The sequence below is a fragment of the Pteropus vampyrus genome, unplaced genomic scaffold (assembly GCF_000151845.1).
Source record: "Pteropus vampyrus isolate Shadow unplaced genomic scaffold, Pvam_2.0 Scaffold38, whole genome shotgun sequence".
NCBI classification, from domain to species: Eukaryota; Metazoa; Chordata; class Mammalia; order Chiroptera; family Pteropodidae; genus Pteropus; species Pteropus vampyrus.
The window spans coordinates 9,356,598-9,384,394 of record NW_011888819.1 but is presented as its reverse complement, the minus strand read 5'-3'; the positions used below and the strand labels follow the sequence as shown (position 1 = coordinate 9,384,394).

The 27,797-nt window shown below is 34.8% G+C and overlaps 2 protein-coding genes across 6 annotated transcripts in view; one reads left to right on the top strand and one right to left on the bottom strand.

Moving 5' to 3' along the window:
* Positions 1–1,048: 1,048 nt before the first annotated feature.
* Positions 1,049–27,731, bottom strand: CUNH21orf91 (chromosome unknown C21orf91 homolog). Of its 4 annotated transcripts, none has more exons than XM_011358231.2 (5): positions 27,624–27,731; positions 26,296–26,429; positions 8,019–8,558; positions 7,053–7,115; positions 1,049–5,679 (listed from the first exon to the last, which is right to left on the bottom strand). In XM_011358231.2, the coding sequence occupies exons 2-5, from the start codon at positions 26,420–26,422 to the stop codon at positions 5,513–5,515; spliced, it is 897 nt and encodes a 298-aa protein (XP_011356533.1). In that variant the 5' UTR covers positions 26,423–26,429; positions 27,624–27,731; the 3' UTR covers positions 1,049–5,512. The 4 variants fall into 4 exon arrangements, with proteins under 4 accessions (XP_011356533.1, XP_011356531.1, XP_011356530.1 ...); XM_011358229.2 differs by lacking the exon at positions 27,624–27,731 and adding an exon at positions 27,353–27,434; XM_011358228.2 differs by lacking the exon at positions 27,624–27,731 and adding an exon at positions 26,916–27,085.
* CHODL (chondrolectin) overlaps positions 27,715–27,797 on the top strand; it is a 315,491-nt gene continuing 315,408 nt past the window's right edge. For both annotated transcript variants that reach the window (XM_023529534.1, XM_023529525.1), the window contains exon 1: positions 27,715–27,795. The gene's annotated coding sequence lies outside the window, so the exon portion shown is untranslated. The remainder of the gene's footprint in view (positions 27,796–27,797) is intronic.

Below are 27,797 nucleotides of genomic sequence, written 5' to 3'. Positions count from 1 at the left end.
TTTGTTCTAGCTGAGTGAATTCAGGCTCAGAAAAGCAACAACTTTCCCTTAATGACACAAAGTACTTAAAACTAACCTGTACTTAAAAGATGCTCTTTCCAATACTTTTGCCAAACCACTCTTGGTCATCATTGCTTCTTTTGGAAAACAAAGTGGTCAGACTTAGACTATTAAGACTTGTGAAAAGAACTTCAAGGATGATTAAGATTCTCTCAGCACCCCATTAAATGTTTGGGTTCTCAAACATCCCTTATTTAGTAACCTGTTTTGTATGACTGTTTCCCAGTTCTAAATTTTATGTTATCACAAAATTATAAATCACTTTAAAAATCATGGAAAAAATGGTAGTTTAATATTCAGATTATGTTAATTACAAGTGTCTTGAATATTTTTATTTCTATTTTTTATATATTTTTAAAAGCCAAATTAAAAAATTCCTAACAGCTTCATTCCTATTAGCCTCAAATTGTAAACAACTCAAATGTCCATCATCAGGTGAGTTAATAAACAAATAATATATTCGTACAGTAGAATACGTCAGCAAAAAGAAGGAACACACTTTTGATCCTTGTGTTAATATGAATTTCAAAGCATCCAGTCAGTGAAAAACGCCAGAGGCAAATGAGCACATACTGCGGAACATTTATGTAAAGTTCTACAGCAGGCAAATGCAAATTATAGTGACAGAGATCAGAACAGTGGAAGAAGGGAAATGCTGGTGGAGACTGGAAACGAGCACAGAGTGATGGTTATAAGGATTTGTTAAAACTCAAAAGCAAGTAAAATTTGTATATTTATTGTAAAAGTACAATCCAATTAAAAAAGTTACATAGATATACAGTAACTCACAAATATCTTATTACCTGCTTCTGGACTCTTGGGACAGAGAGAATATTCACTTAAGTTTCAAAGAAAGATTCTCACAAGAAATTAAGGTAGAACCATTAGATAACAATTCTAAGTATAGACTCCTTAAGCCTGCAAAACAAAACCCTTTATTCGGGTCAACTATTAAAAAAAGTTCTATTAAAAATATCCACTGAAACTAACGGATAACAAAATATTTATTTTATTGTAAAATTAAAAATAGTGGACAAGCATATATAGTTACAGTTCCAAAGCAGAGCAATATAAATATGTAAATTATTGCAGCTTTAAACGTGTCAATAGCCAAGTAATGTCTAAATAAACTTTTTGAAACCAACTTGTTTTTTACCACTGCTCTTACCAGTTGCATTTTCTTATTCCAAACATCTTGGCACAATTTATAAATTTCTAACATCAGAGAGATTAAGTGCAATGACCACAGCATAAACTACTCAGATTTAAAGCAAGGTTAACATACATACAGATTATAAAAGGAGGAATGGCTTTAACAGAAGTTGCCACTGAACACTTTCTAAACGGCCTCTTTTGGAGGTAGTAGAATGGAAATAAACACTCTACACGTTTGAAAGAAATAAATATATATTCACTAAAATTCCCTTTGCGTTGTGAAGGTGAGGGAAGTTCAATTAGCATGTTTGGGGAGAGGATGGAGGGTAATACTCATTCCATGTTTTTTTTTTTTTCCCCACATTGGTAAAATTGTGGATTATTCAATATCACTAAAATGCATTAGTAATCTGGACTCTCAAGCTAAAAATAGGAAAAGTATGTATTACAAATTAGATGCTAAAAAAAAAAATCTCACTTGCTATGATCAAATTGCTTAATAATGTTAGGTGACATTATAACAAAGGCAATTATGAAAGGATGAAGTGAATGAAAATACTGAGATGCAACACAGAACCTTGTTATTCCAAACACTGGATTCTAGCCCTCCTCCAAGATACCTGTACTTGTGCCAGAGCCCTATTACCTTATTATTCAGGTAAATAAACTTTCACCCTACCACCATAAAATTTAATTTGGCAAGAGTCACTTGTTGAGTTTTATCTCTTACTGATTTTTACCACAAATTTTCTCAAATAATTATTTCCACCAACCTAAAGTTAAAAATGCAAACTCTGAAATGAAATTATCTTTGCTTTACAGCCACATCTGAACAAAAGATATTTAAAGAATTTTGTAGAGTACTAAACTTTTTAATAAGTACTTAAAAATACTCAAATACCTTACTTTAGCATAAGCAGTAACATCTGTCAGTAAACTAACTGGCATCAATCAGGAAAAAATAACACTATAAGAACTTTACATTGTACCATTTAAAAGTTTTCATGTCATATAACCTAATTTTATGGACACTAACCTGAACCTCTTATCGAAACAAATAATTTATTAAGTTCCTATTAAGTTTAGAGCATATACATTTTATTACATTTTACAACATTAACAATGCAAGCTTCTTCTAAAACAAAAACTGGCAAACATTAAAATGCACAAATAGATAAAAAATTAATTTTAAAAAACTAGCAAAAATTGACAAGCCTCAAGAGTAAAAACACCAAAGTAAAAAAATATATAAACAAAAAAAGAAAGCACTTTAAACTATTTTCAGTGGTAAAGAATATGGTAAAATGGAAAACCCAAGAAATCTCAAGATGCCAACAAAATAGAATGTATTTTGATTATATTTCTGAAATCACTTTCCAATGTGAACTTATTTCAAAAATAATCCTCAAATGCATATAAAAATGGGCACTTTGTGGTGAAATGAGCATATAATTTGAAAAAGTAAGAACATTTCTTTGCCCTAACATTGTGCATCAGAAACTACATAATGGAACAAAACACTATGAATTTTACTGCCTGCATCATCCATTATTTGTATCTTAAGTGCATGCCTTTAAAAAAATAAATTAGGGTGTTAAATACTAGGATCGAAGAATGATAAAAGACCAGATTTGAACTTTAATTTTTAAAGAGAACAGTCCTGTGTGGTGAAAATCACTTCTGACTTCAAACTGAGTTTTTCAAACTCAATTCAATTTGTCTAACTATGAAATCGAATGTGAAAAAATATTAGTGTATTTCACTCCCTTAATCACATAAGCTCTGAAAATATTACTAATGGCTAATTTGTAGTCAGTTTTGCCATTTTGGAAACTGAAGGTATATGAGATTCTCTTCTAAACTTCTTCAAAAAGTACTAGCTGTACAGAAAAATAGCCTAGTAACTAATATTTGTGGTATTTGATATTATCGTAAAGTAGAACTCAACTGTCCCTTAACCTTATTTTAGTACATACAAGAATTGCATATTCAATCAAGAAAACATTGGAATACAAAATAAGTTTATCAAACATTTGGATAAACTGTTGTGCAAAATACTTAAAATAATTTTTTACTAGAATATTTATCCAAATAAAGTACTAATGTGAGTATCAGCACCTCAGGTTATTTTTTAAGAGCACCTTTCCTCTGAAGAGCTTAAGTAGAAATATCTAAATGGAATAAATCAGAATCCCAGATTAAGACTTTGGTACAGGCACAATCCCAATTGTTCCAAAGTCATTAGTAAAGCTACATATTTGCCAGAAATTCTTTAAGAAATAAGTGAATACTTTCTTTGGGTAACACTGTTGTATTCAAGGCTGCACCATATGGTTCACATTCTGGAAATATGCTACTACTGAGAACAAGTGCAACACACCCCAAGCCCTGATGGCTGTCCCTAACTGATCTAAATAGAAGCACAAATGTGTGCAAGCACACTGGCTGGTAACATTCTTGATGAATTATGCCAAAAGAGTGAAGTCAAATTTGAAAATGTGACCATGACATCTGAGCACTTAAGATACTCACTAGCATCATCCAGAAATGCCTTTATTCAACTTGTAAATTTATAGAGATTTTGATATTGCACACATTCAATTTAAAGCTTATCAAAAGTAAGGCAATGCCTCCCCAACTCCCTGGATTTTAAATTCATGTTGGATGACTCAAAGAATCAAGAGAAATTGAAACCATCTTCCAAAAGCTTCCTCCAAAAAGCAGTTATATCAGATCTCAAAGTAAAAAAAAAAACCCCCAAAAACCCCCAAATGAATGAGATATCAAGTAATACTCTCGGGCAAATTTAATACACTCTAGCAATACGAAAGTTGTTTTCCACTAGTTTGAGGTGTTCCTTTGCTTAGTCAAATACTGTTTGTGTTCAAGATTAAAATGTGACCCAGGTTGGGTCAGGCTGCCATGTTCATGGCAGAAATCATTCACATCTTTACGCATGAAGCTGCCAAGTTCTGGGCTTTTCTGTAGATTCTTCAAGCAAAGGACCTTACTTACAAATACATTCTAAGCACCAGTTGAGAACAGAATTTAGAGCCCATTTTAATGTTACAGCTTTTACTATAATACATTACTGAAAACTTATGCAGCTGTTTGAGACAACCTATTAGTTCAGAACTCTTTGGAAACATCATAGACAACTATATGAATATCCTTTTTAAAATGGGCTATTTTTGAATTAGAGTTTTGTTTTTCTGTGTCAAGCAGTCTTCTCTTTCCTTTTAGATTCTGAAGTTTAGGAAAATACCTCACAATGCTTTCTTTGGGCACTAATTTCAATGATGTTGATAACAGAATTTGGACAGTTTAAGGATCCTTGAACCTTTATCCGAAGTGGCACACAAAATAATTCTAATTTTTTCAAAGATAGGACAATTATTTCACAGTGCATTCAATTTGAAGATATTACATTTGACTTGGAAGTGAGGCTTGACTTACTGTTCGAATTCTAACAAAGTCATTAGAATGAAATAGAAGAGGCTTTTACTTCTACTAAGACAAGTTAACTTACAAAAGCTAGATTAGCATTTTCTTCCTAAACGAACTTAGAACTGCTTTTATTAGGAAAAATATTTTATTTTCTTGTATATTTGCTTTAAAAAGTTATTAATTCCTCTTTCTTAAGAGTTATGAGAAGTCAAACAATTCAACTAGATTTCTACTCCAAAATACATTTCTCTTTGGAAAACAAGGTAATAGTTGTAAAAACAGTGTATTAAGAGAATAAAATGCAGTGATCTGAAATATGGGTAACATATTCACACATGAAAGTGTAAATATAATATACGGAGCTATTCAGATACATTTATACAGAGAATGGAAAGGTACCTAAAATAGCATTTTTATATATAAAATTTTCATATTAAAATATTGCTCATAATAAATAAGGTGATATTATGAATTCCATTTCCCCTTAAAATTTATCTTTAGTTCAGACTAATCTACGGAGTTTATTAACCTATTGTTTTGAAAGGTGAATTACATTAAACTATGTTTAATAAAATCACACTGTAACAGTATATTTAAGTAGTCACATGTGCTAAAAGTTAGGGAGGGCCATTTAGAAATTATTTGGGAAAAGATTCTCAAAGTAAACCAGAATGTTTAACCCTAGAAGACTAGAGTGTAATGATCTGCTTTATTTGAAAAAGATGTTAAATACTGCCTTTAAGCTTTGCAAATTTAATGACCATAAAAAAATGGACCCTAACTTCTTCAAAGTTTGCACATCTGGCAGTCCAGTCAACAGCAGGGCATAGGATGTGAATGTAAGTGTAGTTCAGTTGCTTATGGGTAGGTGTGACTTCATTCCTGTCCGCCCCACCTGCAGACATGGTAACTTGGAATAGTTCTTGAGAAGCTGTTCGATGGCAACGTGGCGGACATGGAGCTCTGAGGCCAAAGAATCTTTTTCTTGTACTTGGTGTGTTAACTTTTCAAAAACTTCTGTAAAGATTTAAAAAGTAGTTCAATATTAATACTCAGAAAGCTAATCCTGAGATTTATACTTCTAGCATCCTGACTGAATGCATTGGGTGAAGTCTGTAATGAGTGATTTGACACCAAGGAAAGTTATGTTTTGATCATCCTAGGATGTGTGTATTCTGCATAGCCAACAGGATTATGGCATTCCTCTAGTGAAATTTAAGAGTCATAAGCAATGACTATGCAATTCAGTCAATATCTAATATGACTTATGACAAGTAAGTGCCCACTGGTACCGAGGTCTGGAAACTCCTCTAAGAGGCTTTGGAATCTGACTACTTGGAATATTTAATCCTTGTTCCTAGTCTTATGACTCCCAGGCAAGTAATTTAAACTATGTTTTAATTTCCTCTTATGTATAATCTTGAAAATGAGAGTAGGCACCTCATAGGGTTACTATGAGGATTAAATAAGATCATACTTGCAAAGTGCTTACCACAGAATAAATACCTGATAAATGTAAATTGTTATTACTATTATTGTTATTTTATTTTTCTGAGAGACTGTGTGGTCAAGAAAGACCACTAGCTTTGGAGTTAAAAAGACAGGGGTTAGACTCTTGAATCTGTTACTGACTGAATGCATGAACTCTGTAAATTACTCTGAAGTGCAGTTTCTTACCTGCAAATAGGAATCAATTGTGAAAAAAAAAAGAAAAAGACAATTGAGGAATTTGAACACTATTAACTGTTGGTGTTAGCATCATATTTCATGATGTTAAAGAATTACAAGCTTTTTTTTTTTTTTTTGGTGTGATTAGGTTATGCTTGCCTTAAAAAAGGTGTTTGTTAGAGAAAATCCTGAAGTATTTTTGGACAAAACAATATGTCTGAGATTTGTTTCAAAATAATCCATGCTGGGGGTGGGGTTGGGACAAGGAGAGATGAAAGAAAATTAGCTATGCTTTTGATAACAGCTGAAGCTGCTGAAGATGGGTCAAGGGGTTCAGTATACTATTCCTACTGCTGTTGTGTTGGAAATTGTTCATAATTTAAAAACAAAAATCAATAAAACCCAAGGCTAATACCTGCCTTAAAGAACTATTAAGGGGGTTACCTGACGCAGTGCCTGGCACAATAGCAGGGAGTCAAAAAAATGTTAGTAAGAAGGAAGAGATTAAGTCGTACTCTCCATTTTCACTTAAAGAAGAAATATCTATTTCCCCCCCCAGTTCTTAAAGAAGTTGTTTTCTTATTCTTTTTGCTCTGGAAACTCTAACAGGATCTAATCCCATTTCCAAATTGAAGTTCGGATAAAGTTAATGGTATTCTGTAATAAGAGATTTTCTGTATGAAAATTTTCACATGCAGAAAACACTGACACCGATTCTTTACCTTGTATTTGCTGTCGGAGCTTTGCTTTCAGTTGCTTTACCTCACCAAAAGTCATCGAATTCACTGAAACATGAAAATATATTCATTATTACCACTACCTGGGAAAAGCTGCTTACAACATTAACATATAATCCTATAAAAAATAGTATTTGTACTTATATGCCAATATAACATTCAGCAATATCCTAGGATTCATTAAGTCCTACAATGTGGAGTTTTCCAATTAACCTTGACCCACGTTAAGAAACATTTTACATCACTCCTGGTACACCTCCACCTGAAATAAAGTGTAATTCACTACCTATCTAGTCGATTTTGCTAGACGCTACACAGTCCATCATCTGCGGTTTGGAAAACACTATTGTAACGTACTCTGGAAACAGTCTGAAAAATCAATTTGTCTATCTAGTTAAATAACCTTAGACGATTCATATGTAGAAACAAGAAGTTGTATAAAAATATCCCCATGGTCCCTTCTAGCTCTAAAATCATTTGAAGTCAATTAAAATGATCTCAGCTTCTGTGAGTTTTTGTAGATGCAAATCGAATGAGTCACTTTACCAAATTTAAAATAACACAATACCTTTGGCCTTCAGTAAAATGTCAGAGTTTTGCTTTCGAAACACCAACCCCAATTAGTGACAATGTGTGTGAGCCGATGGCTGAGGTTGTATTTCTAAACTAAACTAACCCTGAACTTCTCAGTTCAGTTTGTTGATTCCATTTAGTTTAAAAATTTGGAACACGAAACAATTGATAGGACTGTAGAATACCAATGCTTGGCAACACAGAGGAGTATGGAAAGTTTTAAGACATCTCATTTTTTTCCTAGGGTGAATCTGTCATTTAAATACTCTAATTTTCCAAACCTATAAATCTATAGCAAAATTCTTGACACATGACATACATAAAAATGTAAAATAACTCAACAAAACCCCAACTTCACCTTTGTCCCATTTCACTTACATTCCTCTCTGCTGTAATGTGGATGCTGGGCCTCGACATTAGCCTCTGGAGTAGAGATTGTCTCTTCTTTTTTCTGGGCCTGGTTGTGACTATGAGGCCACAATACACTCTTGTGACATAAAGTGGCACCTGAATCTTGTAACACAGCAAGTCCAAAGTCTGTATTTTCCTTCTGCTCCAATATTCTTTGTTTACAGTGTGTGAGGCTCCCCGTACTTCCATCTATCCACTTTGCAGAGTATTTTGGTACTTGGGAGTCAAATTGCGGGAGTAACTTTTTATCTGGTTTATGCCTGAAATTAAACAGGTGATGCTGGGGATTTTTAGAACATTCTGAATCTGAATCCACATCCTTATTTTGTGCATACTGTACAATCCAGTTTATCTTCTTACTTAAAATGGTTTTAACTTCTTCATAGTAAGTGCTTTTTGAAAGCTTAGATCGAGGACAATCCTGGTTTGCAATCAAATGGTATTTTTCAAAGCAGTCTCTATGACCCCTTAATGATCCGGTGTGCAAGAGATCAGACTTTGGTACTCCTATAAAAAACAAAACAAGGAATAGGAGACGAGAAAATTTTGTTTTTTTATAAGTTGCATTAAGAATATACAAAGCCTAAGTAAAACACAGAGTCATGGATAATTTGCAAATTAGAGGAAAAATACTAAAGAATATTGGTATTAATAATATAAGATATGGACTAATTTCTGTTTCAACATAACTATATATTCATTATTATTAAATTCTTATGAGCAGTGAAGCCTTTTGAAGGACTTAACGATTCAATTTTAACCTTAGTCCAAAGTCATGTTATTGCATGCAATATAAAAATACTACTGAACCAGCAATTTACATTTACAGAATGTTTGCCTTTATATCATAATGCTTTCTTCATAATCTTCCTGAAGTATAAACTCGCAAAAGTTTCTATAAGGCTCAATAAGAGAAATGGTTGACAATCCTCCCCACCCAAAAAAAAAAAACCATAGTAAATCATATTCTTAAATTATTAGTTATGTTTTTACTGAGGAAAGATAAACCAGAACCAGAAAAATACACATTAATAAAAGCCTCAAAAAGTCAAAGACTTTTTTTAAGTATGAAAAGAAAGCATCTAAAATGTTTTCAATTTCTGTTTTATGCTTATCAAAACTTTAAGATCATTTTCCTAAGTTCAAGCCATGCTGTTAAAGTCAGGCAGCAGTGCTTCTATACTTAAGGTGAGTAAAGGACATGGGGCTGAAGATTATGCCTGCCAGAACCAACCACGAAATCCGCTGAGCTTTGAAAACAGAGTAAGTGGAGAGTCACTCAGGTGCTCGGTTAAAAAAAAAATTTTAGCTGCTTCATCAGAAAAACACATTCTGTATTTCATCCTTTGTTTTAAAAATTGAAGTCGGAACAATTTTACTAATTGAGCTCCAAACTCTGGCTAAGAGTAAGATAATGAAGTATTTGTACTTTAATGGTACTAAATCAGGTATAAAAGTGCTTGCGAATATTAATTTTGCTAATATTAATACATCGCTAAACGATGTAACATCAGGCAATGGTGGGACCTGCTGCGATTGCCAAAACTAGTGCTAAATGGGCTGTCAGTTCCCTCACAAGCAAGCTATGTGAGGACACATGAACATTGACATTATAAGCATATGTGACCAACTGGTCTCAAGAGGTAAACTCAAGTATCTCAGCCTGTTTCTTCCACTGAGCACAAAAACTGGATTTAACAGAATTTCATATACATTTTATTTGCTACATGTACTGCAATTGTCTGTGTATGTATATTTTTTAAACCAGTTATTTTCTAATTAGGTCAAATTTCCAGCAAAGTTTAAAGTACTTAAGTGTAAAACCTCAAAGTTCTACTTGATAACCCAGTGTACATATTTAAAACTAGGTAAATTAATATAAAAAGTTCATAAACCTTGATTAGAATAAAAAAATTAAGTTTTGTTATTATGTATGTTATTATGTATGTAAGACAAAAAAGATAGTGAAATGTAATAAACCAAATAAATAGCTCCATTCTGCTGTTTGAGTCTAATACTTCCTGCTCTGGGTACACAGCAGGTAGGCAGAGAGAACTTGAAACCTGCCTACTTTACTAGCTTTAGAAAATGTATTGAAGAGCTTCTTGACTCGAAAATCTTTTAGGTCTTGTTGCCAACAGATGGCTGGACAGTCCCCTGAAACATTGGTCTCATTCTCATCCGATTGCCCCGGCTCTAATTCATGTAGCAATAATTTAGTTGAATCTAAACAGTAAATTAGAAGAGTCTTCTTGAAGTCTGTACAAAATTTCTTTATATAAAAAGGGTTCTAAGCTAGGCTACACAAAGTAATTAATTCTGTTAATTTAAAAAAATTTAGGAACTTCAGAAATTGTGTTAAAAATGATAAAAAATTATATGAAACAACCAATTTCCTGATGTACCCTACAGCTTCAACAATAGAATAGATGTCTGTTTAAAAATGTGGGCTTTTAAAGTTAAAGCTTTTATAATTCAATGTTTCTTTTTAGTAATTCATTCTAATGTAACCTTTATTTCTCTAGAAATAATTTATCTGTTAACTTTTACTTAAATCCCCAAAAGAATGCTAGAAACCCACATAAGCACATGATTATATACTCATAATCGGTTGAGATGAACAGCAAATCACAAAATCATAATATTCAATTTACTTTGAAATACATAAATGCAATAAAAATTTTTAGATTCCTTTAGACATTCAGTAGAAAAATCCTCTAAAAAAGAAATGAAAAAGTGTCATGGGCAAGAAGAGTTCTGAATACAGTGTACATTTCTACTTAGATGTCCCACAGGCTCCTCAAACTTATCCTGCCTAAATAAACTCCTCTTCCTTCATTATCATCACCCAAACCCCAAACCAAATCCTCTTCCTGAGTCTGGGGCCACCAATCGCTTAAGGAAGAAACCTGGAGTCATCTCTGACAGCACCCACTACTCCTCTTTCCGAGATGTTTTGCTGTCTATAGATTGTTCCCCTCATAAATTCCAGCACTACGACATCTCAAATTCTGCCTCATTTCATTACCATCGGCTGCCACACTATCTAGATGATCATCATTTCCTATCTAGTTCTCATTTCCTCCAAGAAACCTTTCCTAATCGATACATCTGAATTAGGTTTTCCAATTGCCTCTTCACAGGCCTTTAGCTCCTGTTAGAAAGTAAAGTTCTGTGGGAAAGGGGCCCATATCTGTTTTACATGCATCCTCGCAGTGTCTGACACAGTGAGTACTCAAGAAAAAGTGGGTAAATGAATAAAGGAAAAATAAAATTATATTAAAAAACTAACCCAAAACTTATTGCCAGTTACCATGCAAGGGCTACTGCAATGAAATGTTTGTGCCCATCCTAGCAAGGGAATCATGATGTGCAGTTTTTCCAGGCTGCTCAGAGGTTAATTAAAGGCATCCACTGAAGGTACTCCTATATTTAGTTTAATGGGCCACTGATCTTAAGAACTGATGAGTGGCAATGGTACAGAGATGGCATTCCTGTAGCATCATTCAATCTGCCAAGCAAAATCAGGAACTTCTAATCAATTATACATTTTTTAGTAGAAATTTACATATTGAATATAAAAGACTTATGTAAACTATAGCTCGTTCGTCTAGATCTATCCCTCTATCTTTTTATTTCACTAAAAATTTAGAATGACTGAGTTTTAAAGTTCAATTTTAAAGTATCTGTTTTATAAACAGTATAAAATATCTCATGCAGTAGCAAGGGACACAAAAAATTTTTTTAAAAATATAACACATTGACTATTTCATATACTTGAACAAATTACTTTTTAATCTAGAAAAGAATGTAAGTAGCCCCCTTAATTTGTATCAGCAGTATGCATACCTTTTAAAAATCTCTTGAAGTGATTTTGTTTTTCCACTTCATCAGTTTGAATATAAGAGGAACCACCATTGCTATTTTCAGAGACCCCAAGCAAGTTTCCCAACTGACTTTTCAATTTTAATTGCATTTATAAGTGTAAAAGGCTCTGAGCACTAATTTGTTTCCTCAGCAGCTTTTGAAAGGGAATGAACCTAAATGTAACTAAATGAGGTGACACTTTTGAGTTGAGATATAAGGCATTTCCAAACCAGTTCAACAAAAACTGCACTACACTTGCTTACTGATAAAAATGTGAAGGCCAATATAACTGACAGCCTATTATGAAAACTTCTTAAAAACATATTTCAAAGATGCCCATGTAACTTTTTTTTTATCATGAAGTCATTTTTATACAGAACCAAGACCTTAATTGGCAACCATAATTGCTAATATTTTAAAAAGTACTAGTTTCTTTTGGATAGAGGCTTTTTTAGAAATTTACATAGGCAGTATATTTCTGTATTAACAGTGGTATTTAAAAAAAAGTTAAGCTGTTCCTATTCAATAGTTTTCTTTCTTTTTTTATCGTTTACCACTTTCATCTCTGATTGTTATAACATTCTCACATACTTTGAGAACCCTCCCACTAATCCATCTGGCATGCTATCATCATTTCTATTCTTTAAGTCCTTCCTTAAGATCAATTTACTATAAGAAAACTTGGTTATTAAACCAAAAGATCAAAAGTCACTCAAATGTAGATACTTTTGTCTATCTACCACTGTCACCCTTTTAAAGTATTACTCCTGTGGCTACATTTAACCTGCCTATGGTAGTTAATGTGTTTTTTCCTAAGATGATACTCCAAATGGCACTAAAACACAGCCACAAACACCAAGACACTTAGTTCTACCACATGTCCCACTATTCTTGGCTTTTCCTCCTTGCCTTTTTTTTTTTTTCAAGTAATGTTTCTTTTTATTGAATGGTTTACTCAAAGTAGTAGTAGTTACAAATAAAAAAACACCCAGTAGCATGTGGGAACAAGAAACAGACTTTAAGTCACAAAGCTGTACTTCGGGCCCTCCAGTACTAACTACTCTGCCATCTTGACCAGAATCCTTCCCACCCCCATCCTCTTGAAGACTACTTTATTTATGTTTTGGTGGTAATGAGGTAAGCTACCTTTTTCTGATGGTTCACCAGCTGGTCCTGTCAAACAGCACCGTCTTTCCGCTGACTACACTCGTGCTACATGGCTTTGTAGCTCACACATGCCTGAATCATATCATCTGACTGCCTTATGTGTGTTTACTCTGTCAATTAGATAAGACTTCATTTTGAATCCGATTACTCTATTTCATTTCCCAATCAAACGAATGGCTTCATATAATTTGGTGTTCCATAGGTAGAGCAAATATAATGACCAGTAGCTGGAAACAAAGCCATAATATACGTTAACACATGGGTAACAGACTGGAAAGCTCCAAGAGAGCGAGCACTTTAACTTCAAACTTGAAACAGAATTAGAAAACTGGCAGTATTGGTTTTCCAAATGGTGGGTTTCTGTACTCCTTAACATTTAAATAAGGCAAGAAAATTTAGTTATAATTTAAGTTCAAGGTTGTTAACATGCTGTGGCTGTAGAGAAATTTTAAACATATTGCCTTCAAACACGATCAACAATTTGTGCAACAATCCACACAGTACTGCTTTAAAGTCTTTTTTTACGAAGGCTCCCATTTTGCCCAGCTTAAAGAATTTTCCAAGAGTGAGGTGTTTTTTTAATCGTGATCTTATCTTGGTTGCTAAGAGAACAAACACCTGAATGTTTATGTGCTGCTTACATTAAGAAGTAATCCTGAATTTCTTTAAGCAAGTGTTAATTGTAAAAATGGGAGGAGAGCTGAACTTTGCAGTACTAAGACTCAAAGGATAGAAATGTCACTTCTTTTTGAGGATCAGATTCCCATTTCTGATCAAAAGAATTGAGGAAAACCTCGGTTAAGTGGAGTGGCATTGCCATAGCCTCGAGTCTGGATCCACACTGCAGACGAGTTTTGTTAATAGACTACAAGTATTTTAAAAGAAAAAAAATTAGATCCACTTACAATTTTTAATTTCTTGGTTTCTCTTAAAACAAATTAAGATCTAGCAGCAACTGGTTAGTAGTGAAAAGCAGCTACCAGTTGAAAATAGGGCAAGTGCTCTTCAATTCAAAACATTTCTTATCATTTCCTTCATGAGTGTGTAGGTACCTGTGACCTAGCAAGCTCTGCAGCCATGTCGGTTTAGTGACACTTGTACTATACTAAGGTTGTGCAGTGATATAGGTCTGGATTGCTTCCTTGTAAATACTTGTTCCAATGACGCTTTGACACCCAATTTGACCAGGCAATTCTTCATCTGATGAACAAGCAGCAGCAGCTAAACCATGTTCAATAAGAGTTATTAGCATTATACCTTTTTCCAATCACAGACACTTAGTAGGAGGATACTCAGATTGTCTATTCTGTCATGGACTAAAGGTAGGAGATTAGACCAAAGGTGAGAAGGCAAAGATAAAAAAATACCTACTTCCTTTCTAAACCCTACAATAGGATAGGCTTCTACCTCTTGGAAATTTTTATTGGTTGTCCTATGTGCAGTAGTGAGTACTGTGATAAAGAGTGCCCCACTACTCTCCCCCTCATGCCTTTAGGTAACTCAGGAGTCATTAAAGGGTCTGTCATGTTCAAGTACCCAACACACTGTTTAAAAGTAATAGGTAATTGTTTATCTCTGCATTGCTAGCAGATGGAATTGCTGGCAACCACACCAAGCCAAAATACAAATGGATTCAGCAACCTGTTTTTCCACATTTTGAGAATCGTTGCCTTAAAGAAAGATAAACCAACAGGTGGTCTTTAGATAGCAGATTTTAGCTTAGAGATGTTTATTCCGTTTTAAAGTTTTTGTGTGTTTTAAGAGAAGGGTTAAGCAGTTAAAGCAGCTTAATCCAATAAGCGAATTATAAAGGCAAATTTCAGTGAACAAAGAGTTCAGAAAGATGCTAAAAAGTAAATTTCAACATTAAATAACCAAGGAAGCCAGAGTAGAACTGAGTTCTTATGTTGTTAGGAGACATAAATTACAAGTGACTTGTCAAAAAAGAAAACCTCAGTAAATTTTACTTTTGCATTTGAACAGTTGGAAAATAGGGAAATACACCTACATAACAACTGTTTATTACTGACAGGGTACAAAAATAACAATCCACACTCAATTCTACCCCCTAATGTAGCTACCTGGTTTTTAACCAGCAATGTCCAACAGAACTTTCTGTGACAAGAGACATGTTCTATATCTATGCTAATATGCTGCACTGTAGCTAGTGTGACCAAGGAACTAATTTTAACTTTAATTTTAATGAACTTAAATTTGAATAACCACATTGTGGCTAGACTACCAAATTGGACAGAGCAGTATGTCCATAGGTTATTTATTAAGCAAAAGGGTATTTACAACGAGAACACGACGAAAGGTATCCATGGTCTTCCATGTTCTTACTGATGGTCTAATGCGAAATATTAAGCTCACAGCAGCACAGACTATAAAAAGTTAAATTTGTTTTTCTAGTACTTAAAATGTAAATCAGACCAATAATCTGACCCAAGTAACACTCATTCCATTTTTCCCTTAAATAGCTCTAATTGAATGTACTGACATTCTAAAAATTTTTGTGCATGAGGTTGTCATAACACTCCTAAAAAGCTACTCAAATGAACTATATTGAATTATCAGCTTTAAATATCCACTTATATGTAGCACGCAGAGACCCTAATTTCCAGAAAAAAATCTTTCCTAAAGATAAACAAGGTTAAAGAGACACATTATTTATACAAAAGAGAGCATGAAAACAATGCCTTCATAGTAACACGAGATGAATGGGGTACAGCACAAAGTAAACTTAAGAGTTTTGCAGGAAACGTGATAGCTATGTAAACTCTTTGTCCTTCATCTGCGGAACTGTTCTCTGCCCTGTGAAGGCTCTGCATGATTTACTTTCTTAAGAGTAAGAAAAAATGAAAAGCTGTCCTGCAGCTATTTTAAAATCCCAGTTTTGCATTTCAACTTCTTTGCATACATTTGAACCACCGTTCCTGAAATTCTAGTTGACTACTCTTTAAATAAATGCTTTATAGCAGCACCTGATATATACTAGCTAGAGAATTTCAAGACACTATAATTCAATCACTGCTATAAGTAACAGTAGAAATTAAGGCTGATGGGAAACAATCGTAACTTACCAATCATACTGCAAAATACTAAGAGAAATATTTTGACTATGTGTTATAACTGCATCTTAATGACTCTAGAGTAAAACAACTTTGATCTAAACAAGTGTAGAATTGGTGCACAATAAAAATTTTCCCTTATAGAAAGATTTTTTTAAATGGTTAATTACATGTTATTAATTCAGTAGTAATGGAAAACATCATAACAAATGACAGGACTGCAAACTGGAACACACCTTTGACCCAAAAGTCTCCCTCTGGGAATTTAAGCTACGTGGAATCGGAATTTAATCAGACATGCAAAAAAGATGTACACATAAAAATGTTTTAGTACTGGTAAATGGGAAACAAGCTAAACATTCATCAATGGGATACTGGTTAAATAATGGTATAATGGGATGCAACCTTTAAAAAAAATCAACATGGTAGATATGAACATGAAAAAGATGTTCTTAACATATTAAATGAAAAGGCTAGTTATAAAAAAATGTATATAGCCTGCTTTCATTTACTGAACCCAATTTACAAGTGTGCACATGCATGCACTACATACACACATACACACACACTCAGTCTCTCTACTGCAGAAATAATTTAGAACCAAAAATATTAAGAGATTACTGGTAGATGGGAGGATTATGAATCTTAATTTTTTTTTGCTTCTTGTATTTTGATTTTTCTGTAATAGGCATAGTTTGTTTTTTCAATGAACAACAAAAAATGCCTATGAAGAAATACATTTTGGTTTGGGAAAGAACATATTGTTCTTCAGTCTAAAACAAATTAGTCTTTATGTACTGTACTGTATGTTCCAATGAACTAAGTGAAACAACAAAGATGAAGATACTGAAATGGCAAAAGACACACATACTAGCTAAAATTCTGAATTTAAGACTGAGAATCTTTTTTAGGCTAACAATATATCTCACAAAGAAAAGTATTTAACCTTTAAATGATAGCAGTCCCCTCCCCCAATATAAAAATCATAACTTCATTACAGTGTTATCTGGCAATCCTTGGAGACCCAAAGAGAGGGAGGGAAAAAGACACTGAGAACTGAACACAATTATTATTGTTAATAAGAAACAAAGAAACTGGTGAAGGGATGTGCTGAGTAGCTGCTACATGATGGAAATAATGGCAGCTAGAGCAGAAAAACCTATTGAAACCAACTTATATAAAGGTAAACTCAGAATAAAGTCAAACCTCCATGTACATAAAACATCAAATTATTGTCAGTGGAGAAGCTGTTTAATATACTAACCAATCATAGCAATCTTTTCAGTAGTTATTTCATCTTTTAAGATGAGAGCAAACCCTTTTTTACTTGAATTCAAATTAAAACTAACATTTGCATCACAAACTGTATTTAGCAAAAAGCTCCTATTATCAACATCTGTTGTGCTCCTCACAGCAGCCTTGTGAACATACAGGCAATGATATTTATCATCACCTCTATTAAATACATGTACTCAAAAAGTTAAGCAGTTACATACTAGGAGGAAGGAGAAGTAAACAGTGTGTAGGACAGAGGGAACTAAATAAATGAGAAAGAAACGGTGGGAACTGGAGGGAGTGGGCACATATGACTGGCTTGTACTTTGGAGAGGTAATGGAAGATGAAGGTGGCCAGTTAAGCAGGTACCTGACCATGAAATGTCTTATGTGTCATGTCAGGGAGTTAATATCTTAACCTGATGAAAATAGCAAGGAATCAATGGAAAGTACTAAGACAGTGAATCAATAAATGGCATGACCAAATGTGTACTTTAAAATTCTGGTGATACTAATTGAGAACTGGGGTGTGGGGTAGTGATGGGGAAAGGGGGATAAGACTATGCAACTAATTAAAGTGGGTCTTGAGGTAATATTGGTAAGAAGGAATATGGGCCTGGACAAAGGTGAAGCAGTGGGAATGGAAAGCAGGAAATAGATTAGAGACTCAAGAGGACGCAGGGACAGACTACTTGGAGAGAAGGTGGGTGGACAGTGGGAGGGAGGGAAGTAGTGAAAGTAACAGATAGGGCTGCTGCTAGCCCATTGGCCAATATGCAAAGGCAAACTGGAAAACCATCCCTGCCAGCAGGGCACATAGGCTGAAAAGCAGAGCTTAGGTAAGATTTCAGCCCTAATTCATCACAGTACCTACACAACTCTACATGGAAAGTACTGAAGAATCTGGAACCATTCATTCACTAAGGGTGGTTTTTCAAAGTTTGGTCCTTAGCCTACCTACATTAAAAACTAGCTGGGAATCTTGCTAAAATGAAAATTCCCAGACTCGACTCTAGGCCTACAGAATCAACATCTCTGGGACATGGAGCCTGGAGTTCCATGTGAACCAAAGATGAATGAAATACAAAATGCAAGTGTATATGGAAGTAAGGAGATAAATCTAGTTTGAGAAACTTAACTTCATGAGACCTGCAGATTATCTGACTCGAGAGGTCAAGTATACAGGTCTGGCACTGAGAAGACATACTTGGGTTGGCAACATACTTGGGGAATTCCATTAGCTTACCAGACGTATAGTTGAAGCCACTGCGATGAAAGAAATGAGCATGATATGAGGAGACAGCAAGAACAGAATTAATTAGATGAAACCCTAGCATTTTAAGGACCAGTAATAGGCAATAAACCTGGAAAGAAGCCAGAAAAGTGGGCAGAAATAACAGGCCAGAGCTATTTTATCACAGAACCCAGGAAGCTGAGTGTTTCTTAAGGAAGAGCAATGTTAAATGTCAGATCTTGAAAATGGCAAAAAGAGGAAACTATTTATTGTACTGCCTCCTAGGAGGTCACTAGTGAAAGCAAAGGAGGTTGGCAAATTATAGGGGTGCTGAAGAAAAAGCTGGGAGGAGAGACAGAGGAGACCTTGAATGAACACTGCTCTTTCAAGAACGATGGTTTCAGGGAAAGAGTAAAGTTTTTTCCCTTGAATTTTTGTTGTCTTTTAAATATAGGGGACACTAGCATTTCTGCCACTCTAATCATCTTTTTGGTCAATCTGCCACGTCACAGAGGAGATAACTGTAGGCAGGCAAGATGAGTCAGGATAAGGTAAAACAAAGAGGAGACATAAATAAAATTAGGAGAGTGGGTAGTGGAAAAGACAGGCTAAGAAGCATGAAATTGTTCTATTTCCAGTTTCAAATGAATACAGAATTTGAGGTTTTAATTTCTTTCTCAAGATACTTACTGATACTTATCAGATACATTTCATTAATACACTGGTAGCTTAAAACTTTGAGTTTTCTGGAAAACTTTCCGATATAGGCATTATATTTTATCTATATTGTATTTATTCCATTACTAGCCAAAATGTTGCTTGGCACTGAATTGAAAATTGATCGCTGATGTACTGAAGATAATTTAGTGAGCCAAAGTAACACGGTCAAAAATGTGAAGGATCCTCAAAAAATTTAAAGTAACAGAAATGTTTTCAGGGCAAACACTATTAAACAAAGTGTTAGTGAGGACATAGAAAGAATATAAAAACTTTATTATTGTTTTGACTAAATATTTATTTTTAATATTTAAAATTAAATTTATTGGTGTGACATTGGTTAATAAATTACATAGGTTTCAAGTGTACAATAATACATCATCTGTATATTGCATTGTGTGTTCACTAAAATTAAAATTTCTTTCCATCACCATGTATTTGACCCCCTTTACCTTTTATCTATCTATAAAAACTTTAAAATATTTTACACTGTCCCCAATACTTAGATACTAAAGATCTTTAATATCTGAAGATAGGAAAACTGAAGTATGAGTAAGCATATTTCATGTTAATTTTGAAACACTCCCAATACCATCAAACTTCTTTAACGTATGGGCTGTTTTCAAAACAGACTAGAAGTTATTGTTCATTAAATTCATTATAGATATTATTCCCCTAGTTATGAGTTTTAGATATTAAAAATGTCACTTAAATGTATCTGTATAGCATTTTTGAGGTTAGAAGGTACTTTTACTTTAAAATTTAAATTTGTCTTTTAAATTTAATCTCTATGTTATTACATAGGAAATGAACATTAAGTGTAAGTTATAAATTAAGTAATACATGGAAAAACATTAGTGATTGAATATGTCTAAAAATTGCTAAAAATGAACTCAACTACATAACTTTTATTTTGAGATTAGATTTTGATGGGTACACACAAGTCATTATTTTGCCTTACTATTTTATAGTTGAGACAGTAATGGCAAAAAGCTGCCAGAAATAGGTACACTAGTTTAGAATTATATGTAAATAAACACATGGTTCCCTTGTTACAAACTATAAATCCAAGGCTTAATGTTCAACGGGTTTATTCCCCCATCAAGATCCTAACAGATGGTGTGCCAAATTAGATTAGAATAATTTAAATCCACTCTAACTAGAACCATAGTTGATAACATTTTTCAAATTCTGCAATGTTACTTATCTACTTTGATTTTAAATACTTAATACATTTTTAATGTACATACTACCTTATTTGAAATTCACAATTTCCTATATAATGTGAAGATTAACATATGCTCCAATCTTTAAAGTGCTATACAAATACAAAGTTATGTTGTCTTTATGTTATATTCAGTAATAAACACTGGACAATTTTCTTAAGTTTTATATGAATGTCAACAGAGGGTCAAGTTTTCTATATGTTCTAAATATTTCTGAAATGTTCGATTGATGTTACCAAGTTTAATGCTCATTATGTTCTAAACTCAGAAACTAGAAACCTCACGTCATAAACCACCTGTTTCCATCTAGGAAGTGCCCCGAGGATCAGATATTGGGGCTGATGAGTAAAACGGAGATGGTGTGCAATTCCAGGATTGGTGTGACATTTTCACTTGTGTTTGCACTGACTATCTCCCATTAGGCAGAACTCTATTCCTTATGAGTAATCAGGATACTACGCTAGCCTCCCTCACCTGGGTGGTTGGAAAGACACAGCAGTGCTACAACCACTGCTTCATTACCAGCTGAAACCTGCACAATTCTGTAGCAAATGTCAGTCTAAGGCTCAACTAGATTGTCCCTGTCACGTATGTGCCCCTTATCTTCCTAGTTCCTCCTTCCTCTCTGATCATCAATTTAATCCAGAGTTCCAAAAACTATTTTTCTGACAAATTGTTGTTTGTTTAGATTATAATCTATATGGAGAATGCGTTATCCTACTCTCTTGGGTTATCAGAAATATGTATTTTTAGATATTTCATGGAATGTGTGTTAATCGAATGATGCCATGGGTAGAAATTTTTAAAAATTAAGTGTCTCTTAGGACCTAAATATTGTTCCTTGCTTGAATATTCACATTTGTGTAATTTATCTCTAACTTTGTCTAGAAGTTACTTAATATCTCCTAAATTCTTAATTTTCTTTGGAAGCAGAAATGACTTAGACACTTGAGCTTTTTGGAACCAGGGACGTTGAGTTTGAACTAAGCTGTGGAATTTTGGATAAGCTACCCAGATTCTCCACTTACTTTCCTTAATTCATCAAATTGAGATAACATAGAACCTGTCGCTTTTTATTTCATCGTTATTTGGATTTTGTGTTTTAATCAGCCAGACTTAATTCCTAATATGTCTTCCCAATCAAAATTTGTGTATGATCTAAATTTTAAATTCACCCTATACTTTATAATTAGGAAGCTTAACAAAGTTAAAAAGGGGGAAAAGTTAGGAGTAACTAAAAGGAGGCCACCATAATTAGAACAGGGATAAGAATCTGGAACCTGGCTCCTCATATATGGGTTATTAGTTAAGTCATATGTCTTTACTAGATGTTGTTAGCCTAGTTTCAATTATTTTTCTTTTAAAATATTAAAATAATTTAAACCTAGCACCAATTTAATCCACTTTCCACTTCCATTCCTCCCAACTTCTGTCCAAATAATGAGGTTTTGTTATCAGGGCCATTTAAAAAATATTCAAAATTTATTTAAAGTGACATTAAAAGGCAGTTAAGGAAAAAAAAAAACCAAAAAACCTTGCTTCTATATTTCCAAGTACATCAAAGAAAGCTGGGCTAAAGTTCAAAAGTCACATTAGGCCTTATATTTAAAAATGCTCTTTTCGTTCATTATGGGAAACAAGAGAAAGAGGCTAAAGCCCGATTGAGTTACCTATATACACCTTCCCTATCACAAGTGGTGGCTCCCTTTACTAAAGATGCTAGTGTCAGAAGCAGGACAGAGGAAGGGTTGTTGATAGACACTGAGTAGTCTTAACTTCCAAACTAAATTAACGATTTAATATTGAGATTCAAACTGCTCCCTGCCTAGAGACTATGTGAACAGCATATCAAAGACAGAGAACCAAGGAAGAATGAGATTAAAAGTAAGCATTGGGTTTGCCGCCTTACTCAAGAGAAAATACCTACAGATTTTCTCACTGGTAAGATTACCAAGAATCTGAATTTGGGTTGGCTTCTAGAAAGTTCAGCAAATCAGTGGAGACTGAAGACTTCGGTGGACTCCACAGTCTGAGATGGACCAGTAAGCATCAGTAATGCTTACTAATCAGCTCAAGATCAATTTACACTGGATACTTTGCTTGGCCAAAGAAGAACTGATCCATCTTATAAAATAAGTTCATAGAAAGGATCCAAATTATTAGAGGAAGGTAGAAATACTAATTATTTGCACAGCATTTTGGCACAAAATGAAAACAGTATGAAGTAACATATTGGAGTTCTGGCTCCTTTTCCCCCTCTAGTCTTATTTCTGACTTTGTTACATTACAGTTGTTTCGTTATTGGCTTTCTATCACCTGGGCTACCTTCCTCCCAGCCACAACAGCTTAGGATGTGATAGTAATTTGGTCAGTAAATAACTTGAGATTGCAGTACAATGAACTATGATGCATATTAGTGCATTTGATCATACATGCATAAAAAAGTTTATAGTATCTTAAGGCCGAGGACAGGCCATAAGTATTAAGAAGTTTATGACTCTGTCTCCTGATCCTAAAAGTAGACAAGTTATTTTACTGGTGGATCATAGGTACAAAAAAAATCTAGCGAACATTTGAAAAGATTTGAATCTTCAAAGTACATTTCTTAGGTCCTTTAAGTATATCACCTATGTTTTGTACATATATAAAATGTAGGTATCCATTTCTTTTTAGTTATTCTAAAGTCACAAAAAAAGTCAATTTAGAACATGCTTAGAATATGAAATATCTCCTACAAGATTACTTTTTTATTTCTTTCTTCTTTTCTCTTCATTTGACAAATGTAGGCACACATATGACTTTTAAACAAAAGGCCATTTGATTAGACCAGTTTTGGTCTGACGTAAGCAATGATCTATAAGGTATAACATTTTTGTTTACTGCAAATGTGTGGCTTCTAAGCTAGCCTAATTCTGCACTCAAAACTAGTCTGAAAATTCCTCAAGAGAATTTTTAACTGGGCTCTTAGCTGAAAATATAGAATGTTTTAGAGCAAATTTAGCAATTAGTTAGCTAAGAAACCAGGCAACGGCAACATTACCCTTCTATAAAAAGTTATATCAAACTAGTAAAGTTAAGTGTCATTTTTAAAAGTTCCTTTTAGAGTCTAATATTTATGGACTGGCATTGTACTAAGAACTTAGTAGGGCAAAGAATAATACAAAAACATTTAAAAATGTTTACTAACATAGACAAAGAATAAACCTTGTTATTTTTAGGATGTGATTATTACTTTTTAAAATCGATTTCTAAAAATCTGTACAACTAAAGTTTTGTGGAATTCAGGGCCCTCATTGCCCCCTTTTCCCCCATAAAATTTCTACGATTTAAAAAACAATCTTACGATATTACAACAGCTACAATGCATTAGCTCATCAGTATAGTAAACATGAAAACATTATATTTCTAAGAACTGAGAATGGACTTCAGATAAATCTAGAAGAAAATCTAATTCTAAAATAATTTTTCTCACAAAGGTTTAATTGGTATTATAAAAAATAAACCTTGAGTGTACAAAGAATATAAAATAAGTCTAATTCAAATTGAGAACTGTCTTTAATTTAAAAGACAACTATTATTTCAACAATGTAGTACTATGTCATGCTTATATATTGAAATGCTATCAGAGATGAAGTATTTATAAAGATGGTACCTGAGGAATATATGCATATTCTCTATATAGTGATTGAGAACCAGTTAAAAGGCATACAAAAAAAAAAAAAAAAGCTAGAAAAGCAATTATGAAAGTTTAGATTTCTGTAGAACAATTCTATCATGGTATGAATACCATTAGTGATAACTTAGCAGGAATCACTGGCTAGGAAAAGTTGGCTGACCGAATAGCAAGGCAGTCAATTAGGATTCAGGAAAAATAGTTTTTTAATATTAGCCCTATCAACTAACTGAAATACCTATTGACAATAGATCAATGGAATTAAGGTCACATATACTAAATAAAACTAGATCGCCAGGCTTCAAAGCCTAGGACTGCCAATTATTGCTGTGCAACTTCAAAGTGCATTTCTTAGGTCTCGAAGGTTAGGTTCCATCACCTTTAAAATGGATAAAAGTAGCTATTCCAAGAGCTATTTTCAGCTGAATAAAATAATCCATGTAAGGCGCTTAGTGTAGTGCCCAGCACGGAGGTTGTCACAGTAAATGCCTAGCACTTAACAACAGCTTGTCATCACCACTACAGCAACCTTGAACAGTCCAACTATCTGGCCCTCAGTTTTCTTCAATATAAAATACAGGTTTGAGCTGGATCATTTCTAATGCTTTTGCCTTCTAAATTAAAATTTACAATGTAAAGAATAAACAGAGCCAACTCTATTTCCAAAGAACATAAATTTATAATCTTTCACTCTAGCATGATTAAGGACATGGTAATTTAAATGCTACAGAAGAATCATATTTTTAAATCATCCTCTTGAAATTAGTTATAATTACTTATTAAAGTCAAAGTTATATATACTCTATGAAACTCACTGGAAATCCATGATCTTCCATCATGTTCAGTAACTACAATTCTTCCAAAAGTATAATGGCAAAACTGTCATAATCAATACGATCTTAAATGAAAGATGAATGTCATATAATTAACACTACATGTTTTTAGTAATCTACTTATGGTTATAATTTTGACTTTTACTATAGAATATCTAACTATATTAATTTGGTGCCTACAACAATTTCTGAAAAACAAGTCCTAATAGGAATCTCAAGGTAGATAATCCTAATTTTTCCTTTTCTTCTTCTTTTTTTTTTACTATAAGAACATTTCATATCTCCTAAATATATAGAAAAAATAAAGAGAACAAATTTTTTCAAATATATACTAACTAGAATGAAATATTGCTTTGAAACTACTCAAAATCTAAAGGTCTAACAAAATCTCTACTGATATTATCAATTCAAAGTTCAAATGACAGGCAAACTTTTTTATTGCCCAATATTAAGATTCTTTTTAGTGTGGCTCGAATATCTTTAAGAATTAGAGTTTTAGTACGACAATATCAAGATTAAAGAAACATGTCTCATATGTTTCTTGGGGGCAAATTATTGATATTCATAGATACATCGACTGCACTAATCCAAACAAACACTTCCAATAAGTTTTTCTTTACTATTTAAACTTTTTTCATATGTTCTTAGAGATATTAAGAAATGTAAAAAGCCTTTTTAGTTTTAAAAATTAAAAATGTGTTCACTGAAAAAAGGTTATCTAAAACTTAAAAATGTTTTCTAGATAATACAATAGCATTGGGGAAAGGAGTTCTAGCTCACTTCAGTCACGTAGTATCATAGTAGGACAAAGGAATAAAATTATATTTGTCCATCAATGTAAATGTATGGTTGTTAGTTCTTAATATTAAAACAATATGAAACCACATACAGGCTCACACAAATGTCTGTTAATCTGACAACCTAAGCTCTCAAACTAGAAAATGTTTATCAGTCAATAGTCATTGTTATATTAGCAAAAATGGGGTTAATACTGGGGGAAAAAAAATTTAAATTCGTATCTGTGCTAACTTCAGTTTCGTTTCCACGAACACTTTTCTTTCCACACTTCATACTTGGCACCATTTCCAACCATTCAAGAAATTTTCGTTTTACCTTAAAACCAGTTCAAGGTAAAGTAGCACTGTAAAGCATGCCATAAAATAAATCTGTACTGTCCTTACCCTCAATATTTAGCTCAAAACAAACGTGGCAGAAGGAGAGTGTTTCTTTGTCTGTTCCCAGTTTACAAACACTGCAAATGTTGTCATCAGTCAAATCAATGTTTACAAACTGCTCCTCTTCGTTCATAGTGCCCCTATTAAGAAACAGAAAAGGCAAGTTACGCAATTTCAAGAACTATGGTTACTGCAATACTAGGAACTTCTAGGAAAAGAGGATTTTGTTCAGTTTATCTAATGCAATAGCCCCATCAAACAAGCATCGCCATACTTACATACTTCAACATACTTTAATTGTGCAAAGACATAAGCCTAGTAAAACTTATAGCTTTGCCATAGGTGACACTAAGTTTAAGTGTTTTTTTGGTCCCATATTTCATTTGGTTGAGGAGGGGATCTGAAGAAAAGCAATTTGCGGGGATTCTAGTTCCCCACTGAAACCCCCAATGCCCAGACCACGCACAGAAAGCACTTAGCAGCAAGGCCTTTTCAGCTGCCGGGGGCTGTCAACCTACTTAACGCTGTTACGCGCAGGAAAAACGACCAGTTCAGGACACTATTTCGCTAACTTCCTTGGGAACCTGAGCTGTGTCTCGCTAACTCGGCGAAGTGAGGCTTCCTACCGAAGATCCGTGGCAAGGAAACGCACGTGGAAACGCGAACACCCGGGGAGGGCGTCCCACCCGCGTCCAAAGTCGGGCAGCGGCTCCACCGTGCGGGTCGAGCACCGCCAGAGGCGGGGTGATCAAGCCGGGCCGGGAGGAGCCGTGAGTTCCCCACGTCCCAGGTTTCCTCCTACCCACGAAAGAGGCGTCCGAGGGCCACGGCAGCCGGTCCGCCGGCCTCAGCGGCTTCAGGAAGCCGGGCCCCCGCCCCGTCTCCGGCGTTGGGAGCGGGCGCCCACCCCTCAGGGTGCCGAGCCCGTCTCTCCGTGCGATCGTCGGGGCGTCGCAAGCGGAGCAGCACGGGGGGCCGCGGGCCTAGGAGCGCAAAGGCCGCGGGGCCGGAGGCCGGGGGCCGCAACGCAGGTGGGTCAGGGACGAGGGCGCAGGGGCTTTACCGTCCAGCTCCGCGCGCCGCCGCAGCCCTTCTGCGAGGCTCGGGCTCCTGCACTATTGTTTCCGGCCGCCGCGAAGGCGGCTGCCGCGCGCCGGCCCCGCCCCCTCCCGCCCGTGCCATCCCTGAAGGCCCTGGGGGTGGCGGCGCGACGGGGAGCAAAGTCGCGCGCTCGCACCGCGGCTGGGGGCTCCGCGTCTCCCCCCCCGCCCCGACGCCATGTCCTCAACTCGGATTTTCTTGGGCATCTGCGTCTCTTGGCCGGGGTCTCTTACCGTTTTCTGGAATGTGGCTCTTCCTACGCCCCCACCTCAGGCAGGAAGATAGAGGAGTCCGTTACCACCTCTCCCTTCGTGGTAGTGGAAACTACTGCCCCGGGGCGGGGGCCGTAGAGTGTGGGGGCAGAAAAGTGACGAGTGGATGCGAGAAAGAGACAGAGCTGCGTGGGT

What these genes read in the sequence shown, in the direction of transcription:
- CUNH21orf91 (XM_011358231.2), bottom strand. Translation starts at nt 26,422, where the DNA reads ATGAACGAAGAGGAGCAGTTTGTAAACATTGATTTGACTGATGACAAC. An exon ending in ACATTACAGCAGAGAGGAAT is followed by an intron (nt 7,116 to 8,018) that starts GTAAGTGAAATG and finishes TTCATGTTTCAG; the next exon opens with TGAATTCGATGACTTTTGGT. An exon ending in GCTCCGACAGCAAATACAAG is followed by an intron (nt 5,680 to 7,052) that starts GTAAAGAATCGG and finishes AAATCTTTACAG; the next exon opens with AAGTTTTTGAAAAGTTAACA.